Here is an 18,181-nt window from a genome sequence, read left to right on the forward strand (position 1 = left end):
AATACTTATATTTTATTCTGCATTATTTTATTTCTTTTGGTTCATTTTTACATTTTTATTTACAGTTACTTCAAATTCAGTGAAGCATAATAAAAACCAAACTCATGTCCTGCATTTCAAAATTTCTTTCTATTTCATCAAACCTGAATAATTATTATTCAGGTCTGAATCTTTCACATTGTGTTGATTCAAACCTGAGTAATAATTATTACTTGAGACCCTATTAAGGACCAAGGCCTGTGCCAAATAATGAGGATACCAAAATGAACAAGATATCTGTTTCAAGGAACTCATAATCTAGTGGAGAAAATAATATGTAAATAAATGACTATAATTAAATGAAACAAAATGTAATGATCAAAATATATATGAAGTAAAGAGGTAGCATGGAAGAGAGGGAGAGAGACTCTGTTCCAAAAGGGAGAAAGAAGGCTTCAGAAAGCAAGAGACTTCTGAGCTGGGCTTCGCAGGATAAGTAGGAGCTTAGCAGGTAAGTAAGAAAGGGGGAGAATTCCAGGTAGAAGCAATAGGCATGTGAAAAGGAAGGCAGATAGGAAATTTCATAATATGTTATCAGATACACAAGAAACTCAGTGATGCTAAAATGTAAAGGAGTAATGAAAGTTAGGACTAGAGCTACAAGAGGGAGGAGCCATACAGGGTATGCGTGAGGAGCCTCTTCCTTGCTGAGATTGTAATTTACCTTCTAAGCTAAATGGAGCAAAATTCTGAAGCAGAGAGGACGCACATTCCCATTTGTGCTTTGGAACAGGCAGGCTCTGGAGAGCAGACTACAAAAAAAGCAAGAATAAAGGCAGAAGATACGTTACAGACTATGATTGCATACTCCCACATTAATTTCTCTGCTCTTCATTATTTTTAAAATTCATGAGAAATAACAGAGAGAAGGAGAATCAGTAAAGGACCCATCGTCCTGACGAAACTAGAAGATTCCTGTAAACCAGAGTCATTATATATGAAGGAGAGCTACTAAGTTCAGTAAAATTGGACCAAGTTTCAGGGAGACAGAGAGACGGTTTCGATCTTATTCAATTTAAGAGACATGAGCTGCATCACACACCATAAAACCCGTTGACAGAAAGCCCTCTAGTCTGAGTCCCACATCCTGCTAGTCAGAACTAGAATCAAACTCCGATAAAATGCTGCTGAGAAAGAGTTTGAAGACAACAGACGCAAAGACAAGCTTTTGGGAACACACCAACCCACTCTCCCCATCCCAAACTGACCGTTCCCAAAACAACTCACCCCATGCAAATACCAGAAACGAACAAAAAAGGAACCAGCGTGGTATCTGCACAAAACCACCCCAAGAAGGAAGCAGGACAAGCATGTGGCGACAAACAAATGGAGGCTGGGAACATACTAAAAAGATGGCGTCGTGAAGCAGGTGAAAATTAACAGATGTCTGAGAAATTTAGAAATGGAAAAAAAGGAAAGGAAGGGATAATGGAAGATATAAAGGGAGGAAGGAATAAGAGATGGAAATAGAGCCTTCTGTGAACAGAAACTTGAAGAAGAAATACCACAATCAAGACATAGTTATAAAACTACGGTAGAGAGAAAGAACAAAGGTTCGCCCAGATTCTTCGAATTACTGCTTTATAGAGAAAGCCTTAGGGCTTTTTCTCCTGTCACCACCGCACTGGGAAAAGAAGAGGAAGAGAAGGAGAATAACAGTTAAATATATTTAAAAATGATCCATTCATTTATTCATCCATTCGCTTGCTTTGTGGAAGTGTTTTGCTTTTTCTCACTTTGATTTATTTTTCTGTAATTTTGATTTGGAGATTTGCTGGTAAAAGTCCTCTTGCCAATGTTAACCCTGTTTAGTAGAAGAATATTCATACTTCTCTCTGAAGGCAACACTTCACAAACTAGGGTACACATGGGAACTTGAAAATGAGGGAAGCTCTAGGAAAACAAGACACTACTTTTAGATGGGGAATTATGTAATTTAACTGGCACAATCATAATACTATTTTCACACTGAAACTGGAACAGCCATATTATGGATCCAAAAGCAAAAGTCCCTTGAATTCTTAAAATAAAGCAAATACCCGCTTAGGGACCTTGGAGACATTGCCTGACGCTGACTACTTCGAACACAGATATATATATTTTTAAGTTTATTGCTTTATTTTGCTTTTCTTTTCATCTCATGGTTTTAATTCAGTAGCACCCTTGGCTTTCCTACTTGGCCCTTCCTTAGAATGTCTATATCACTTCCTTCCTTGGAGGAGGTCAATAGATTATCCATTTTAGATAGCATTTCCTAAAGATGAAGGACACATCAGATGACTACTGGGGACCCATCCCCATGGCTCCATGACTTCCTGGAGAGAACCATCCCCACAAATGAATGTCTATCTCCCTTCCGAGTGTCCCTCACACAGGTACCCTCTACTCAGCACTTCTAAACCATCACCTGGTAGGGAGCTGGTGGAGGATGGAGTCACCACATGAAGGTGAGCTTGGAATAAACACACAGGACAGGTTTAGAGCCGAGTCAGAACTGGTACAAGAGCAAAGATCCGTATTCTGAAAATACTCAGCAATAGAGTGTTTCTCTAAAACTGTGGGTAAGGGAGAAGAGCTCTGAGATATTCCTAAACTCACAGGCCTGCCTGGAGGAGCCAGGCCCCTCCATTACCTGGTTCCCATCATGGAATTATAGAGAAAACAAAGGAGGAATGCTAAGGTGAGCCAGAAGCTATGATATGTCTACACTCTGCTTGGCACACCACAAATAAACTGTTCCTTGGCTGTGAATTCCTCACTGGGGAACAAAGAAGCACACACGCTGAAAGCAACTCTCTTTCTACACGTATTATATTAATTTTCCTGCCTGCCTTTCCTCTTTGTCCTGCAGCTTTTGGGGTGAAGACTACAGCAAAAACACTGTTTCCTATAGGCACGGGGAATCATCCATCCGACTCAGGAAGGGAGAGAAGCCTCTGGTTTCTAGCTTTCTATCAACTCAGAATGTTCTTATCCTGTCTCTTTTGTCATCCTGCTGTCATTTCTTTGTCTCTCTCCTCATCACAGCCCTGAGAGCTCCCTGGGTTCATCCACCTTCCTCACACTTTGGTAGAATCCAATCTCTCTGCAAAACAGCCTCCCATCATGTGCTAAGGCTTTTATTCCTACTGAAAAACAGTAGAAACCTTTAGGTCTGAGCACAACCACCCAGGTCAGACTCTGTTCCCAACCATTATTGCTGGCTGACTGTTAACAAACTCCCGAGAAATGGCCCAAATGGAAACTGATTTCCCAGCGGGGTACCCCTGTCAGGCACATTTCCAGAGGACACAGCACTGTTACAGAAACAGCACCTTTATTGTTCTTCCATTTACCTTGAAGTGATGAAGCTACACACGTTTAATTTATTTCCTGTTGCTGGACAAAGAATTGTCATTTAAATCAAGTAAGCCAAAGCATAACTGAATGTAATTTGAAAGCATGGCTGTAGATTATGATTTCTGGGCAGTAGCTTTTCTCCCTTGAGTTACCCTCAAGGGTGTGTACTGCTAGAGGACTTCTATGTCCAGCCGATGATACTATTTTGAGGGCTTGAGGGAAAAACAGTGAGATCATACATCGAGGTGACATCTTTACCACCATTACTCCAGCCCCAAAGCATCTCTAACTAGGGAAACTAGAACCCAAATCCCTTAGCACTGAGAATCCCCATCAAATATACAATCCTTTCTTTGTTTGCTTTTCCTCTCTCTAATTATGAATATTGCTATAAAGACAATGCACAAAAGCACATACAGTAAGAAAGAGTGCAGGCGAGAACGAGAGCGAGAGAGATGAAAGTTACAGCAGCCACACAAAGTGGCATTGAGATGAGAGAAAGACAAACACATTCTCTATTCAAGTGGTCACAAACCCATTCAGGGACTGCCAAATAGCCTCAAAGGTAGCATTCACCACCAACAGAGGGGAGGGGTGTGGAAAGAGCAAAATCGAAGGAAGGAGAGAGAGATGGGCATTTGCGTAGAGGTAAGGAAATAAGTCCCAGAACTTAAATAATAAAGTTTGCGTGTGAGTCCTTCATTTGATGCAAATTTCCACTAATTCCCTTCATTCTCATAACTTCCTATTCTTTAAGACTCACCTACCTAAATAAATATCCTGATGATCCCCACATGAGATGTACTTCAAACATCTTGCATGTTTTTAAAATAAGTTCTATGTTTAGTGATATCTAGCCTTTCAAAAATACCTCTGTTTTACCACTAGTTTATACAATTCAATTTCTCCTGTACACACTCCTTAATCGGTTTGCTGAGAAATGCCCTTTGAGCTCGAAATTTTACTGCCACCTACTGTTCACCTCTGAGAACTGCAACAAAATGAGGGGAAAGGAGTTGGAATTGTGTGAGTAAAGAAATGAGCAGAAATGGGCTGAAGTGGGGGGCGGACATAAAGAAAAAATAGATAACAGAGGTGACGTTGAAGAAACTAATACTTAACAAGCTCATTCAGCATGCAAACTTGACCATCACACTTTTTACCACCTAAAATATGAACACTGCTGGGAAATATTATAGCATTTTGAAGACATTAAAAAATTGTATTTTAGACAGAGTGCAGTCATGCAGATATTAAAGATGTGATGTCTCACATTAAAAATAAGTATTTGCAATGTAGTTGCCTGCTTAAGTTTTCAAAAGGGAGTAAAAGAATAGAAAAGGCATGTTATTATTCTGAAATCCAACACAGAGAGCCAGTTGGGAGAACCCTTTAGAAAAAGCTGGCAGCTGGCTTTATGCTGGTGACTCTGGGAGCCCTGGCCAACAGCTCCTGTTGAGACACGATCCATCTGGAATTTTGTAAATGTGGACTTTTTTTCTTAATGCATAAACTGAAACGCAAGACTTCAGACTGTAAAGGCAAATCACGTGAGTCCTGTATTTCATGTTAACATAAGACACTTAAACAAAAGTCCATCTCATATAGTACATGATTCAGGATATGCACTACCTACCTTGGGGGCTGAGATAATTGAGCAAGGGTTTACCCACAGCTCATGGCTTTTATGAAATCAAGGAAGGGCTTCTGAATCTTGCTTTAGAAAGTGGAAGAAAAAAAACGGTGGAGTTGGAAGATGCTTTGGCACTTCTCCTGAAGATAACTAATATACCCCAGAAGTTTTCCTATCAACATCTCCTCCCACCTCACCTACTTCTTGGAAGAAGAAATTCATGTTCAAGACACTGGCATGGGAAGCGGAATCTGAAGTGTCTGCCTCCCAATTCTCCTGCATCTAAGAAAAGGATAGTTTCTAAGTAATATATTATAAACAAGCAAAAACAGTAAAGGAGTAAACAGTAAAACAATAAATCTCATCAGATTCTGACAAATTATAAATGCATACAAGTAAATCATAGTAATATTGAGAACAAGAAGTGAAAATGGGCCCCACAGACTCTACCTTTGAGACTAATTCAATGAATTCAGTGTTTGAATATGGAGCTCTGCTGCATACTGAACTCCATTCCAGGAGTGATGGGAGATATTGAACTGGTAACACTTCATCCCTCTTTCAAGGAAATTCTCAGGGGGTAGTGGGGTGAGCCAAACATCACACAGGGTATTGGAGAAAATTGTAAAGCACTGTTTGTGGTGGTCGTGGCCCTTATGCTTGGTGATTAGTGCAAGAGCCAGAATACTTAGGAAAAGGGAAAATGTGGTCCCCATCTTCCTGAATTCCAAATAAGTAGTCTCTTCATGTTGTAGATTTGTTTCTTGCCCCAGTCTCCTTAGGGCTGTGGGTTCAGGGCTCCCCAGAGGTTCTTGAGAGAAGTTCCCCTCCCCCTAACCCGCCACCTCCCGTTTCTAACGGCACAAAAGTCATCTCCTTCACATCCCGGACCCCACACCTGAGCATACCTAGTGATTACTGGTCAATGTCCCTCCAACCTGAATTTTCAGGCAAATATTTTTGGAAGGATTTCAAAATTATCCAATTATCTTTTATCCTTTAAATCAGTTTAATCAAACTGTTCACCTAAGGCAGATACACTGAAGAAACAAGAGTTTTGATGCGAATTTGAGAAAAAAGCAAAAGGATTGACAGGTTATTTTGGAGGTGAGTTGTTATAAAGTTGTCAGGAGGCTCTTGAAACCTTGCAACAGACCTTTGGACACTCAAAGCACTCGACTCTGAAGAAGGGGGTAAAATGGGACGACAGACAGAAGGGCAGGACACAGAGACCCATTAGGACAGCCTCTCGCTCCCCAGGACTTCCTCACCTGTGTTCCCTGGGGCCTCTGCACCTCTCTGTGGAGACAGGCAGGAGGGAAAGAGGTGAGGCAGTAGTAAGCTGATTCCTCAGTGACCTTCAGAGGAAGGAGAGGGGACGGGGACAGCCTTGGAAAGGTTAGTCCCAGGATCAGTGGTCAGAAGAAGAAATACTTATGCAGAAGTATTTCACATCGCAGGTAGGTGGACCAGAGCCATATTTAGGAGAAACTGTGGCTTCTTCTCTCTTCTCTGATTGTTAGAATTAAAAACAAATATTTAGCTCAGATCCTGACAGGCACCCTTACTTACAAAGTGACAATCTGAAGGAAGGAGAGGGTGCCTCCCACTTTCTCGCCTGTTGCTAAAATGAGCTATGGAAGCCCAGTGACGTGTCCATATCTGGTGTATGTGCCCTGAGGCATGTGGGTGAGATCCCCTCAGGATGACAAGACAGTGTACTTAACTTTGAATATTTGCCCCTTTCAAACAAGAAGGAAAAATCATTGTTCGAATCTTCAGAATCTGTGCCCCTTTCCTAATAGCACGGACATTTTCCCAGCATGCTCTGGGCAATGATTCTCAACCCTCCTGACTGAATTTTAACCCCGATGCTTAGAAACTGGGCCCTCGAAGAGACATGCCATTATATTGTAGGACTAATATCCCCCACATCAAGGTCAATTTGTTTTAGCTTGGATCTCATCCAGCTTACCCTATGTCTCTACTCCATTTACCAACCTAATGAGATTTCGGTGTCAAGCTGTCACCACGAGGTGCTTAAAAAAGATCCAGTGACTTGTTCAGGGCTGAGAGGATCGACTGCACAAAAATGAATGGCACAGTGACCGTGCCATCAGCATATGGCTGCTCCCAGGGGATACAAGACAGGCCAAGCACCCAAATCCTCACTTTTCTAGCACAGCCACAGAAAACAAAAAAACACTCCCATTCCTATACAGGCTTAACAATACCCTCTCTAACTTCTGAGTGCAGAGGGAGATGAAGTTATCATTTTCCCGGTTTTAGAATGGGGCTGAAGTAGTTTTGTCACAAAACATTCTGTCACCTTCCTACCACTTTCCTGAATGCCCCAAAGCAGAGTATATCATTGGAAGGAAAGAGAAACCTGCTTTGTTTTGTTTCTAAAGTAGACTCCAGTAAGCCCGTGAGAGGCCCTTTCCATGGCCCCTGCCTGTTAGCTAACTCCAGAAAAGACTTTTCTGCACATACGGCCGCCATGCTTCCTACTGCCTGGGCTCTGCCCAGTCTCCTAGGAAGTCCTAGGATTGTGTGGTTCCCCGCATGTCAAGGTTCTTCTCCTCCATCCAAAGAACATCTAAAACCTCTTCAAGGACTAAATGTCACTGACATAACCGAAATCATCCCGAGATAGGACATGGGATGGTTCTTCCTCCCGACCCCACCCCACCACCATGCTCATCAGCAGTGCCTACGACTTCTCAGACCCACTAGTCACTTTTATTGACTCACTTCTAAACCAGCAACATCCATCTGAGTCAGGGATTCAGTGCATCTTTATGATTGTAATATGTGAATTCCCTGGATCAAACAGATCCTTATTAAAATTTGAAATATGTAAATGGATTCCACAGCCGAACAAAAATGTTTAACATTTTATACATCGTTTTGTGCCAACGGCTATGGGATTATCACTGGGTTTCCTATAGCACTACAAACAGACGTTCTATTTTAGTTTGACAGAGCGCCTTTTCTCTAACATCCAACATTCCTCCATTCATCCTACAAACCTGCCTTATTAAATGCCCGTTACTAGCTGTGGTGCAAAGTGCTGTGGATACAGAATGAGCAATTGACAGTTTTCCATCCAAGGAACTCACATACTTTAAAGAAAGCTCCAGTCAACTTCCCTTCACATGCACAATATTCCTGAAGTGTGAGTAGGTAAGGACGCCATCTTGTACAAATGAGAAAAGGGAGCCACTTAACGGTAATAACATTTCCTCATGCTGTAATCATTGGCAAAACTTGGAACTCCAGTAAATGGAAGGGCAGAATTTCTTGGCATCATTTTAAATAAAATGGATATTTAATATTAGAGTATGTTTACCTTAGTATGTTTCTTTTTTTTTTTTTTTCTTCCCAATATGGGCCAAAATAAGATCTGGCACATAAAGAATTCTATTCTGGCTCTGCCAATAACTAAACTTGGAAATGGAAATGTAATTCCATATCCAACAAAAGCTTTAGGGCCCCGATACGCATAACTGTTTGAGGTGCAAATATAAAAAGAACAGAAAAAGATCTCTTATTAAATATTTTACACGCAGAAAGGGACAGACTATTACCATGTGCTTGGCAACAATAGAGAGAGTAACAACTTGAGGTAAGGCAGGGAGAAAAAAAAGAAGAGGATACATGTCAGTTATAATGTAGTTTTTCCAGCCTGAGTGATAAGCTAGGGAAAACAAGATTTAGACCAGTCAGAGGTAAGTAGGGATGAGACCCAACTATCTTAGTGAAACAGATTCAAGAAACTGTCTCTATCCTGACAACACCGATTTCATCTCTAAGATATATTCTAGCAAAACCTGCACCCCACTAAGAAGATTAATTTTCTCCCTCTTATCTGATTGTGATGTTTGAAGGATATTTCCACAACCAAAATCATTGTCAATAGTCTGTCTTCCTGTTGAGAACCTGGAGCTTTGACAACATGCACAATTATCTTTTTTATTATAGTCAGGCCACCACCTAATGTTACAAAAAGAAACTGGGAACAGGAAATAGCTGAAAACAAGAGGAGAATAAGTGATTGCTCCTATGTTCAGACCAGAACCTTCAAAGGTTTTAGAAAGGAGGGAGGTTTCAGGATTATCTTCTTGATATAATGGTTCGGAATTATAGACTATACTAAAAAGGGCAATTTTTCAGTTTAATGTATTATGAGGAGTTTTGGATCTCTCTAAATAACTTGCCAGTTCTACAGACTTCCTTAAGCCCACATATGGTCAAGTAATGCTAAACTATCATTGATTTCATTCAATTATTTGAGGTGTATTTCTGGTTATATAATGATGAAAATAAGATACTTATTTGCTTATGTGCAAAGGCTAAATAAGCATAGAAACTTTAAAAAGCCTTTTTTTTTAAGGCTAACATTTTTCATTATTTTTTTTCACATAAAAATTAAAAAATGAAATGTGGAGAAAGCAGCGAATTCTATTTCCTCTTGTTTCCAGAACAAATATTGTAGTATAAGATGTTAGATTCTATAAATTTTGCATTCATTTTAGCAAGTACTGAGTGATGCCATTTATACACATACACACACACACACACACACACACACATTTGACTTTTAGACCACCACATGGCATGTTTGACTGTTTTCTTTTTTCAAATGTCTATTAATGCAGAGAAGGTTACTTCATAATAATGTTAAAAACAAACTATGCTAACAATGTGATAAAAAAAATAACATTTAAAAAGTAACACATTATGTGGGGCCATATCTTTGCAAAAGTTTTCTACTATCAATTGATTTCATTTTAGATTTCATTTGATAGTATTCAACCATAATTAAGGTTGCATACGCTAATTGCTTTACAGGTCACATCCCCATGTTTATCTGAGTGCTGTCTAAAACTGTTGCTCTAGCCAAAGTAACGCCATGAAATCATTTGCAGACTTGACCCAGGAATTAATGTGAAATGCACTGTTAGTGCCATGTGAAGAGGCTCTGGCTTTGCTCCTATGTGCCACGATCATGTTCCCACTATTTTATGTATTTTAGTGGCCTTTAAAAAAAAAAAGTAAAACCAAATACATAATGAAGATGGTTTTCATTTGGACAAATAGCTTTAATACTTTCATTAAACTATGCAAAGAATATCTTGCTGGCACATAACTGTCTCCTTAACCACTGAACAGTTCCTCCATTTGAATACATTGTACATTGTAAAGCTTATAGTAGCTAATTATATTATTGAATGTATTGTATACTATATTAAATGTGAATTCGTACCCTTTATTTATTTATTAATTTATTTTATTAAAGTTCATTGGGGTGACAATCGTTAGTAAAGTTATATAGTTTTCAGGAGTATAATTCTGTAACACATCATCTATATATCACAAAGTCATTGTGTTCTACTTCCTATTTTAGATTACTTTGGAGATACACACACAACACACACATTTTTAAAGCCAAGGCAATCTTGAGAAAGAAGAACTAGGCTGGAGGCAATTGCTTCCTAATTTTAAACTACATTACAAAGGTATAGTAATTAAAACAGTGTGATATTGGCATAAAACAGATATATAGATCAATGGACTAGAATAGAGAGCCCAGAAATAAAACCCTGAATGTATGGTCAAGTAATTTATAAAAAAGGAGCCAAGAATATACAATGAGGAAAGCACAGTCTCTTCAATAAATGGTATTGGGAAAACTGGACAGCCACATGCAAAACAATGACACTGGACCACTACCTTACACCATACACAAAAATAATCAACTCAAAATGGATTAAAGACTTGAATGGAAGACCCAAAACCATAAAACTTCTAAACAAAAACATAGCCGGCAAGCTCCTTGACATAGGTCTTGGCGATGATTCTTTTGAATCTGATGCCAAAGGCAGAAGAAACAAAAGTGAAAATAAGCAAGTGGGACTACATCAAACCAAAAAGTTTCTGCACAGCAAAGGAAACCATCATCAGAATGAAACGGTAACCTGTTGAATGGGAGAAAATATTTGCAATTCATGTATCTGGTAAGTGGCTAACATCCAAAATAAATAAAGAACCCATAGAACTCAATACAAAAAAACCCAAACAACTAGATTAAAAGATGGGCAGGAGATCTGAACAAACATTTTTCCAAAGAAGACATATAGATGGCTAACAGTTCATGAAACGATGCTCTCCATCACTAAGCACCAGGGAAATGCAAATCAAAAGCACAATGAGATATCGTTTCACACCTGTTAGGATGGCTGTCATCAAAAAGTCAAGAAACAGCAAGTATTGGCAAGGATGTGGAGAAAAGGGAACACTTGTGCGCCGCTTGTGGAATGCAAATTGGTGCAGCCACCATAAATGGAGATTCCGCAAAAAAAAAAAAAAAAAAAAAACATTAAAAATAGAACTATGTTATGACCTAGCAATTCCACTTCTAGGTATTTCTCTGAAGAAATCCAAAATACTAATTTGAAAAGACATACGCACCCCTATGTTCATCACAGCATTATTTACAACAACAAAGATATGGAAACAACCTAAGTATCCATCACTGGATGAATGAATAAAGAAATTGTGGAGATACATATATATATATATATATATAAATCAGTCATTAGAAATGAAATATTGCTATTTGAGACAACATGGATGGAACTCAAGGGCATCATGGTAAATGAAATAAATCAAACAGAGAAAGACAATTACTGTATAATTTCTCTTCCATGTGGAATCTTATATGTATGTTAAAAAAACAAGCTCACAGACACAGAGAACAGATTGGTGGTTGCCAGAGGAAGAGGATAAAAGGGGTGGGAGAAATGCGTGAATTGTTTTGTCTTTTTTCCTTTCACTTTAAAGAAATTGAATAAAAGCCAAACAACAACAAAACCTCAATATAATATTTAAAAAGTGACACCACTCATTGAAATGCTTGCTTAATAACCATAGCTAAAGAAATGTTTCCAAGAAATAAAATTTTTTTTAAAAAGTGAAATCTGGAGGAAGCCGCAAATTCTATTTCCTCTTGCTTCCAGAACAACACTCTATGCACATATCCATTACAGCACTTACCAGAAGAAGCTAGAATAATTGGATTATGTAATATTTCCCTTTTGAAAATAAGCTCTTCAAGGATAATAATTATTCACTTAGTTTTATTTCTTCAGTGCCTCGATATATATATTGTTCCTACCTAGAAGATGCTCAATATTTACTTGCTCAATAAATGAATGATTCAATGAATGGCCCAACCTGTTTCTTAGAATCCCAATGAGATTATAAATCAGAGCAGACTCATTATAGTTCTATTTTTGACAACATTATCTTTGGTGAGAGACAGAGATGCTCTGCCTATCATAAAAACCCCATTAGCTCTGCTTAGCTGATCAGGAAACAGATACCTGCGTAGGCACAGATGTCTGGATTGAGTATCTGCCTTTGGGTGGTTCATTATGTCGTCTCTCAGTGTTTTAGTCTGGTGGCAAGATATTCTATTTTTACCTGTGTGACTTTCATCTTAGCTCTCTCAGATTTACCACTGGGAGATACTAAGAAAAAGTGCTTCTCCTTCAGTCAACTTGGGGGTTTCACATAAACCACAAAACATAAGAACTAAAAAAATCATTCTTATTTAGAAATTAAAGAATACCTCCCAGTCCTTTTACTGGCTTTCCTTGAACTCATCTGATTGAGTTAATTCTATCCTATTTTCAAAGATAACTTGGAAAGAATTGTCACTGAGTTTCATCAGAGTTTTCATTGAGTGCCTTAAAAAAAAAAAAATCTCATAGATCCTAAAGTTGTAAAAAGTCTCCCTTAGAATTCAAAGAGATTCTCTCTGCAAAAATTTTAGTTAATTCCTTCCTTGTGAATGAACCTTCTGTCAAAAATGAAATATACTCTTGTCATTAATTGTAGTGGTACAATCCATGATAAAAGCAAACCTCTTTCCAGAAGTAGAACTTTCTTAGACACTGGAAACATTTTTTGAACTTAAAGACAAATTCCCTATGGTCCTAGCAATAATAATGTGAGTCAACCATTTCTCACCAATTTATTTCAAAATTGGTTCTTAAAGATTGTTTTTTACTATGTTCCGAAAGTTTCAAAGACCCCATATGCATTGTACACCTTTCTTTGGAATTACAGTCTCTACTAGACGACCTAGGTATAAGTGGTCTCTGTCTATATATTATATATAAACATATTTTTTCCTAAAAATTATAATATTTATTCTATACGAAATTATAATATAAATGCAAAGAGTCCCAGGAATTATAGAAATCTAATTCATTCTTTTTGTTCATTCTGTCTCAGTCTCCCTGAAGTAGAAGAAAGGTTGATGGATCTAATAAGTAAAGTTTAAAACGATGAGGAAACCCTGGGGAGACCCAAGGGGGTTGGGTCAGAAATGTTTGAAGGGGCAAAGGTTGCAATTACAGTGCTCTATGTTTCCTAACACAGTCATCTATAGTCTATTATCATCATAGTGTATTATAAAGTCATCTATTATATTTACTTTTTATCAGTTTTCTCATAATTTTGTCTGTATTATTTATCTTTCTAAAGCATCATTTAAAAAATTATTCTTGGTAGTCATCTATTATGTTTCACTTTATTCTTCTTGTCATTTATTTGTGTCTTTATTATTTTTCTTTTGTTTCTTTGTTCTCTACTCTGGGATTCTTCTTTCAGTTTATCAAATTGATTACTTATTTGTACAATCACTTTTCCTCAATTGGCAGATATCAGTTTTCTGATACCAATTTAAAACCATAAACCATTCTGTGAAAACCATTTTATTGGTTTCCTACAAATTCTAATGAATAGTATTTTTAGCTCCCAGAATTTAAAGTTTCCTTTTGATTTTTTTTTTTTATAGCGGGTTATTTGACATTGTGAATAGGATGTTAAAAATGAACTTTTCCTATCTCCACATGGCTGGAACTTTTCAGCTGGAAGCAACAGATGCCTGTTGTACTTAGAATATCAGTTTAATTCTTCAAACCCTGTTCACATACTGATTCTTCAATATTTCTAATGAGAAAATAAATTTTCCAATATCAGGTAAAGTAAAAACTGCATATACATCCTGCAACACAGAAAGAATCATGTAGCAGGACATTCACTACATTTCTTAAATAATAAAATATTAAAAATCAACATGAAAATGGAGAAATAAATTATGGTATATTTATGATGTAAATGCCATATCCAATAAACTGATTTTAAAAAAACACATACATATGTATCAATATAAATACATATTAAAAATATGATGTTGAATGAAAAGGCAAGTTCCAAAGTGTATGCATTGTACGATACAGGTGATGGAAAGTACAAAGATAAAACAAAACAAAACAAAAAAGCCCATAAAACAACATATAGTTTTATGCTATTCTATGTTGTTTATGAATTGAAACAAAGGCTTAATGCAAACAACATGAAACAATAACAAGATATATCAGGAAGGTTAGCACATAAGTACCTTTCATATAATTTTTGCACTTACTTAGATTTAGGTATATTTAATACATATTTAATATACTTTAAATAAATGTTTATCATCATCATTTTTTGTTTCAATCTTTTTTAAAAAGCAAAAATATTTACCTTAAAATTAACTCTCAACGATATTTACCTTTGGTTAAATTTATAGTCATATATACATATTGCACATACATATTGTGTTTCCCCGAAAATAAGACCTAGCCAGACAATCAACTCTAATGCATCTTTTGGAGCAAAAATTAATATAAGATCCGGTCTTATTTTACTATAAGATCTGGTCTAATATAATATAATATACCAGGTCTTATATTAATTTTTGCTCCAAAAGATGCATTAGAGCTGATTGTCTGGCTCAGTCTTATTTTCAGGGAAACACTGTAGTCTCCCTTTATTGCAGAATTCTTCACTTTGAAAATGGCTAAAAGAAAAACAGAAGTCAAAATAAATCTTTCTTGGGCTGTGGGGCTCCGAGAACCCTCCCTTTGAGCTGGCCCTTCGGGAAGATAATGTTGGACAGTGGAAAAAGCATGGAGATGGCAGTCAAGCCAACCTCATTCAAACCACAGTTCTCATATTTGTTATCTTGGGTGACCGAAGGTGAATATTTTAATCCTCGTGAGCCTCAGTTTACTCATCTGCTAAGCAATGGTGACATTTAAAAGTTATCAAAAGAATTTAAGTTTATTTAACTATGGTACAAAGTAGGAGATATTCTATTAATAAATACCAGCTATTACTGACATTATTACATTACATATTATATAATTCTATATAATTGCATTATTCCATAACCACAAGTATACCTATTTGTATCAGAGATGACCTCTGAAGGAAATAAAGAGATGCTCTTCCCAAGGAATGAAAGAACAAAATTAAAAAAAAAATTTAAAGAATTAATAGGCAAATTAGGATAGGGTAAATTATTTACTCTTTTAAAAAGGTGACTTAAAACAACCATTTTTATTCTGCTCACAGATTCTGAGTCAGGGTCTCAGACAGAGCCCATTAGAGATGACTTGACTGTTTTCCACGATGTCTGGAGGTTCAGCTGGGAAGATTCAGAGGCTAGCAGTGAATGTTTAAAAACTTTTTTCTGCCAAATCACTTGGAAAACAAACAAAGTAGCATTCAGAGTCAGCTGTTCCAGTGTATTTAAGAGCTAAGGTAGTATAAATGACCAGGAAAACTGATATCCGCCAATTGAAGATCAATGAGAAACTAAGAGAAATCCTGAAAAAATAGTACAACCCAAATAAAAAAATAAGAGTTGAATCTGATATAGAGTTATAAGAATTTGGCTATTATGCAAAGTAGTACATTTATTTGTGAATCTTGGGAAGAATATTTACTATCTTAGAAACTATCACTTCACATATCATGATATATACGTTAATATGCTATATATAGAAAAATTAGGGCATAGGAAACTACATTGAAATCATACTCTTCTTTTTTTGAAATATCCTGTATATAAGAACAACTAAAACATTCATCTGGTTTCTCTAGGCTTAATTTCTATTTCTGTGGCTAATTAAAACTCTAATTTTCAAATAAATCTGTCACCAGCTAGGTGGACACTTATTTTAGTCATCAATGGGTGGCTGACTCATCCTGGTTCACAAGCCTCAATTCTGTATAAAATAGAAATGGAAAAAACACTCTGAATTGTAAACAATCAAAATGCCATCAGAAACTAAGGACATGGTTTAATTAAAAAGGAAAATCCATGGTAATTCACTTTTTCCTTTCCACTCTTCACACAACAAAATAAGAGGTGGTACAGAAAAGCAATTAAAATGAAGTCACCCTTTGCTTTCAGAGTGTCTGAGTACAACCTTTATCAATGAAATAATTAGCTGCAGATTTCTCATTTTTCTCCTCTTTGTCATATGGAAATTGCTTCCTGTATTCCTTTAGAAACAATGCATCTTCTTGCCTCTTCAGTTAACCCTAGGCTTCTAAGAATTGTAGTAATCTTATTATTTTGCAAAAATAGTGAGACAGTGTGGTTACCAGGCCACTATTCTATTCGATGAGGACCTTGGATGTGACTGGAAACCAGCCGAATTTCATGGGTTGCAATGAACTTGCATAACCTCTGAGATGGGGGGATGGGCTTGATGTCAAACGGTGGGCGTGACTGAGTGTGGCTGTGGCCACAGCCTGCTCCTAGCACCTGCTCCTGCAGAGATGAATAGACAGGAGGGAGGAGACACTGGACATGAATGTGCTGACACTATTGCAAACTCCCGACATTCACCCTATTTCTGACCATGACCGGGCTTCAGAAGAAAGCACACCTACTATTCTGGTCTATGAACAAAGGCTGTGTTCTTTATGTAGAGAGACAGAACCCACTGGAGCCAACAAAACCACCTGGCAGCGTTACCCAGAGCACACGTCCACAGGCTCAGGACTGGACACAAATGAAACAGCTCTAACGGCACGTGGAAATGTTCACACAAATGAAAACTATGTCACTTCCAAACTATTCATGATCATTCTCATGCATGTCGTCATGACGCGGCCAACATAAGGACATCTGGTCAACACTGGATTCCAGTAAAGCAAACACCGCGGAGGTCGAAAGTATTTCTAGAGCCACATGAAAGGTCTCGGTGTGGTTCAGGAGTAAGAGAAATGAAAAGCGAAGCTCCGTCACGGGTTTGGGTGGGTAAAAGTGAGCGAAATGAGTAAAATGTCACACCACGGGTGACACAGTCATGAGACAGCATGAACACCACGGAAAAGAGAATCCTTCCCACTGGTGAGGGCCCCACGCACTCCTCTCCCAGCAATCACAGGGGCACACAAGAAAAGAACAGAGAGAGAACTCTTACTGTAGCACACGGGAGTGGCTGAGATCTTTCATATATGAGTCCTCATAATGCGGAGTTATGATGCCCAGCCCACTATCACTCAGCATGCGTTTCCGTAGGCCAGGGTTCCACCAGTCTGACATTCTGGGAGAGAGAAGGGCACCAGACAGTTTAGCAAAGGCAGCCACAGGACTTGCTCTACTCTTTCTCAAGATGATTCTCGTTTCTAAACGTGAGAAGAGAAATTCATCTTCACTGGGTATTTGCAAGGCATTTCACATGGATTATTTCACTGAATTTTCTCAACCTGTATAATTCTGCCCTCTTGACAGATGAGAAAACTGAATTTGCAGGAGATGTGATTTAAAATGTGACATAAAGAAGAAGTAATGGAGCCTGATATAGAAATGCAGATTAGCAAATAACAAAGCCCATCCTCTTTCACTGCTTCCCTGTTCGTCATTTATTTCCAGAGGGGGTCCCAGATCAGAAATAAGAAAGGCACTGATTCAAGTTCTGGTGGATTTTCAGGCTACCTTCATTTTGGAGCTAGAGCTAATAGAGGTCCGACCCAGAGCAAAGCCATTTCTTTTGGCCATTATTTGACATGGGAAGAATGACAGGTAGGGCAGAGACCAGGGTGAGCTTGGCAGAATGGGTTCACTCTTATCAGTTCAAGGATTAGAACCCAGATCGGGTGGAGTGGGAGGAGACCTAGCTTCCAGTACCTAGTGCTTCCGCAGTAGGACACGGCATCTCACTCGTTCTCCCCACAACTAACAGGCTGGATTGACAGTACATGGACTGTGAAGGTGGTTTTCTCGGGCACTTTCTGGGGCTCCTAGCATTACAT

The 18,181-nt window shown here is 38.0% G+C and overlaps 1 protein-coding gene across 13 annotated transcripts in view; it reads right to left on the reverse strand.

Moving 5' to 3' along the window:
- The window catches only part of DGKI (diacylglycerol kinase iota), a 377,107-nt gene that overhangs the window by 51,458 nt on the left and 307,468 nt on the right, over positions 1-18,181 (reverse strand). For 9 of the 13 annotated variants that reach the window (XM_081038705.1, XM_081038706.1, XM_081038703.1 and 6 more), the window contains one exon: positions 17,350-17,472. The exons of 3 other annotated variants lie outside the window; for them this stretch is intronic. In XM_081038705.1, the coding sequence (XP_080894831.1) occupies positions 17,350-17,472 (123 nt within the window). Of the gene's footprint in view, positions 1-17,349; positions 17,473-18,181 lie in introns of those variants that run through there. One more of the 13 variants, XR_013992605.1, reaches the window with a different exon arrangement.

This window comes from Rhinolophus hipposideros, assembly GCF_964194185.1.
Source record: "Rhinolophus hipposideros genome assembly, chromosome: 25".
NCBI classification, from domain to species: domain Eukaryota; kingdom Metazoa; phylum Chordata; class Mammalia; order Chiroptera; family Rhinolophidae; genus Rhinolophus; species Rhinolophus hipposideros.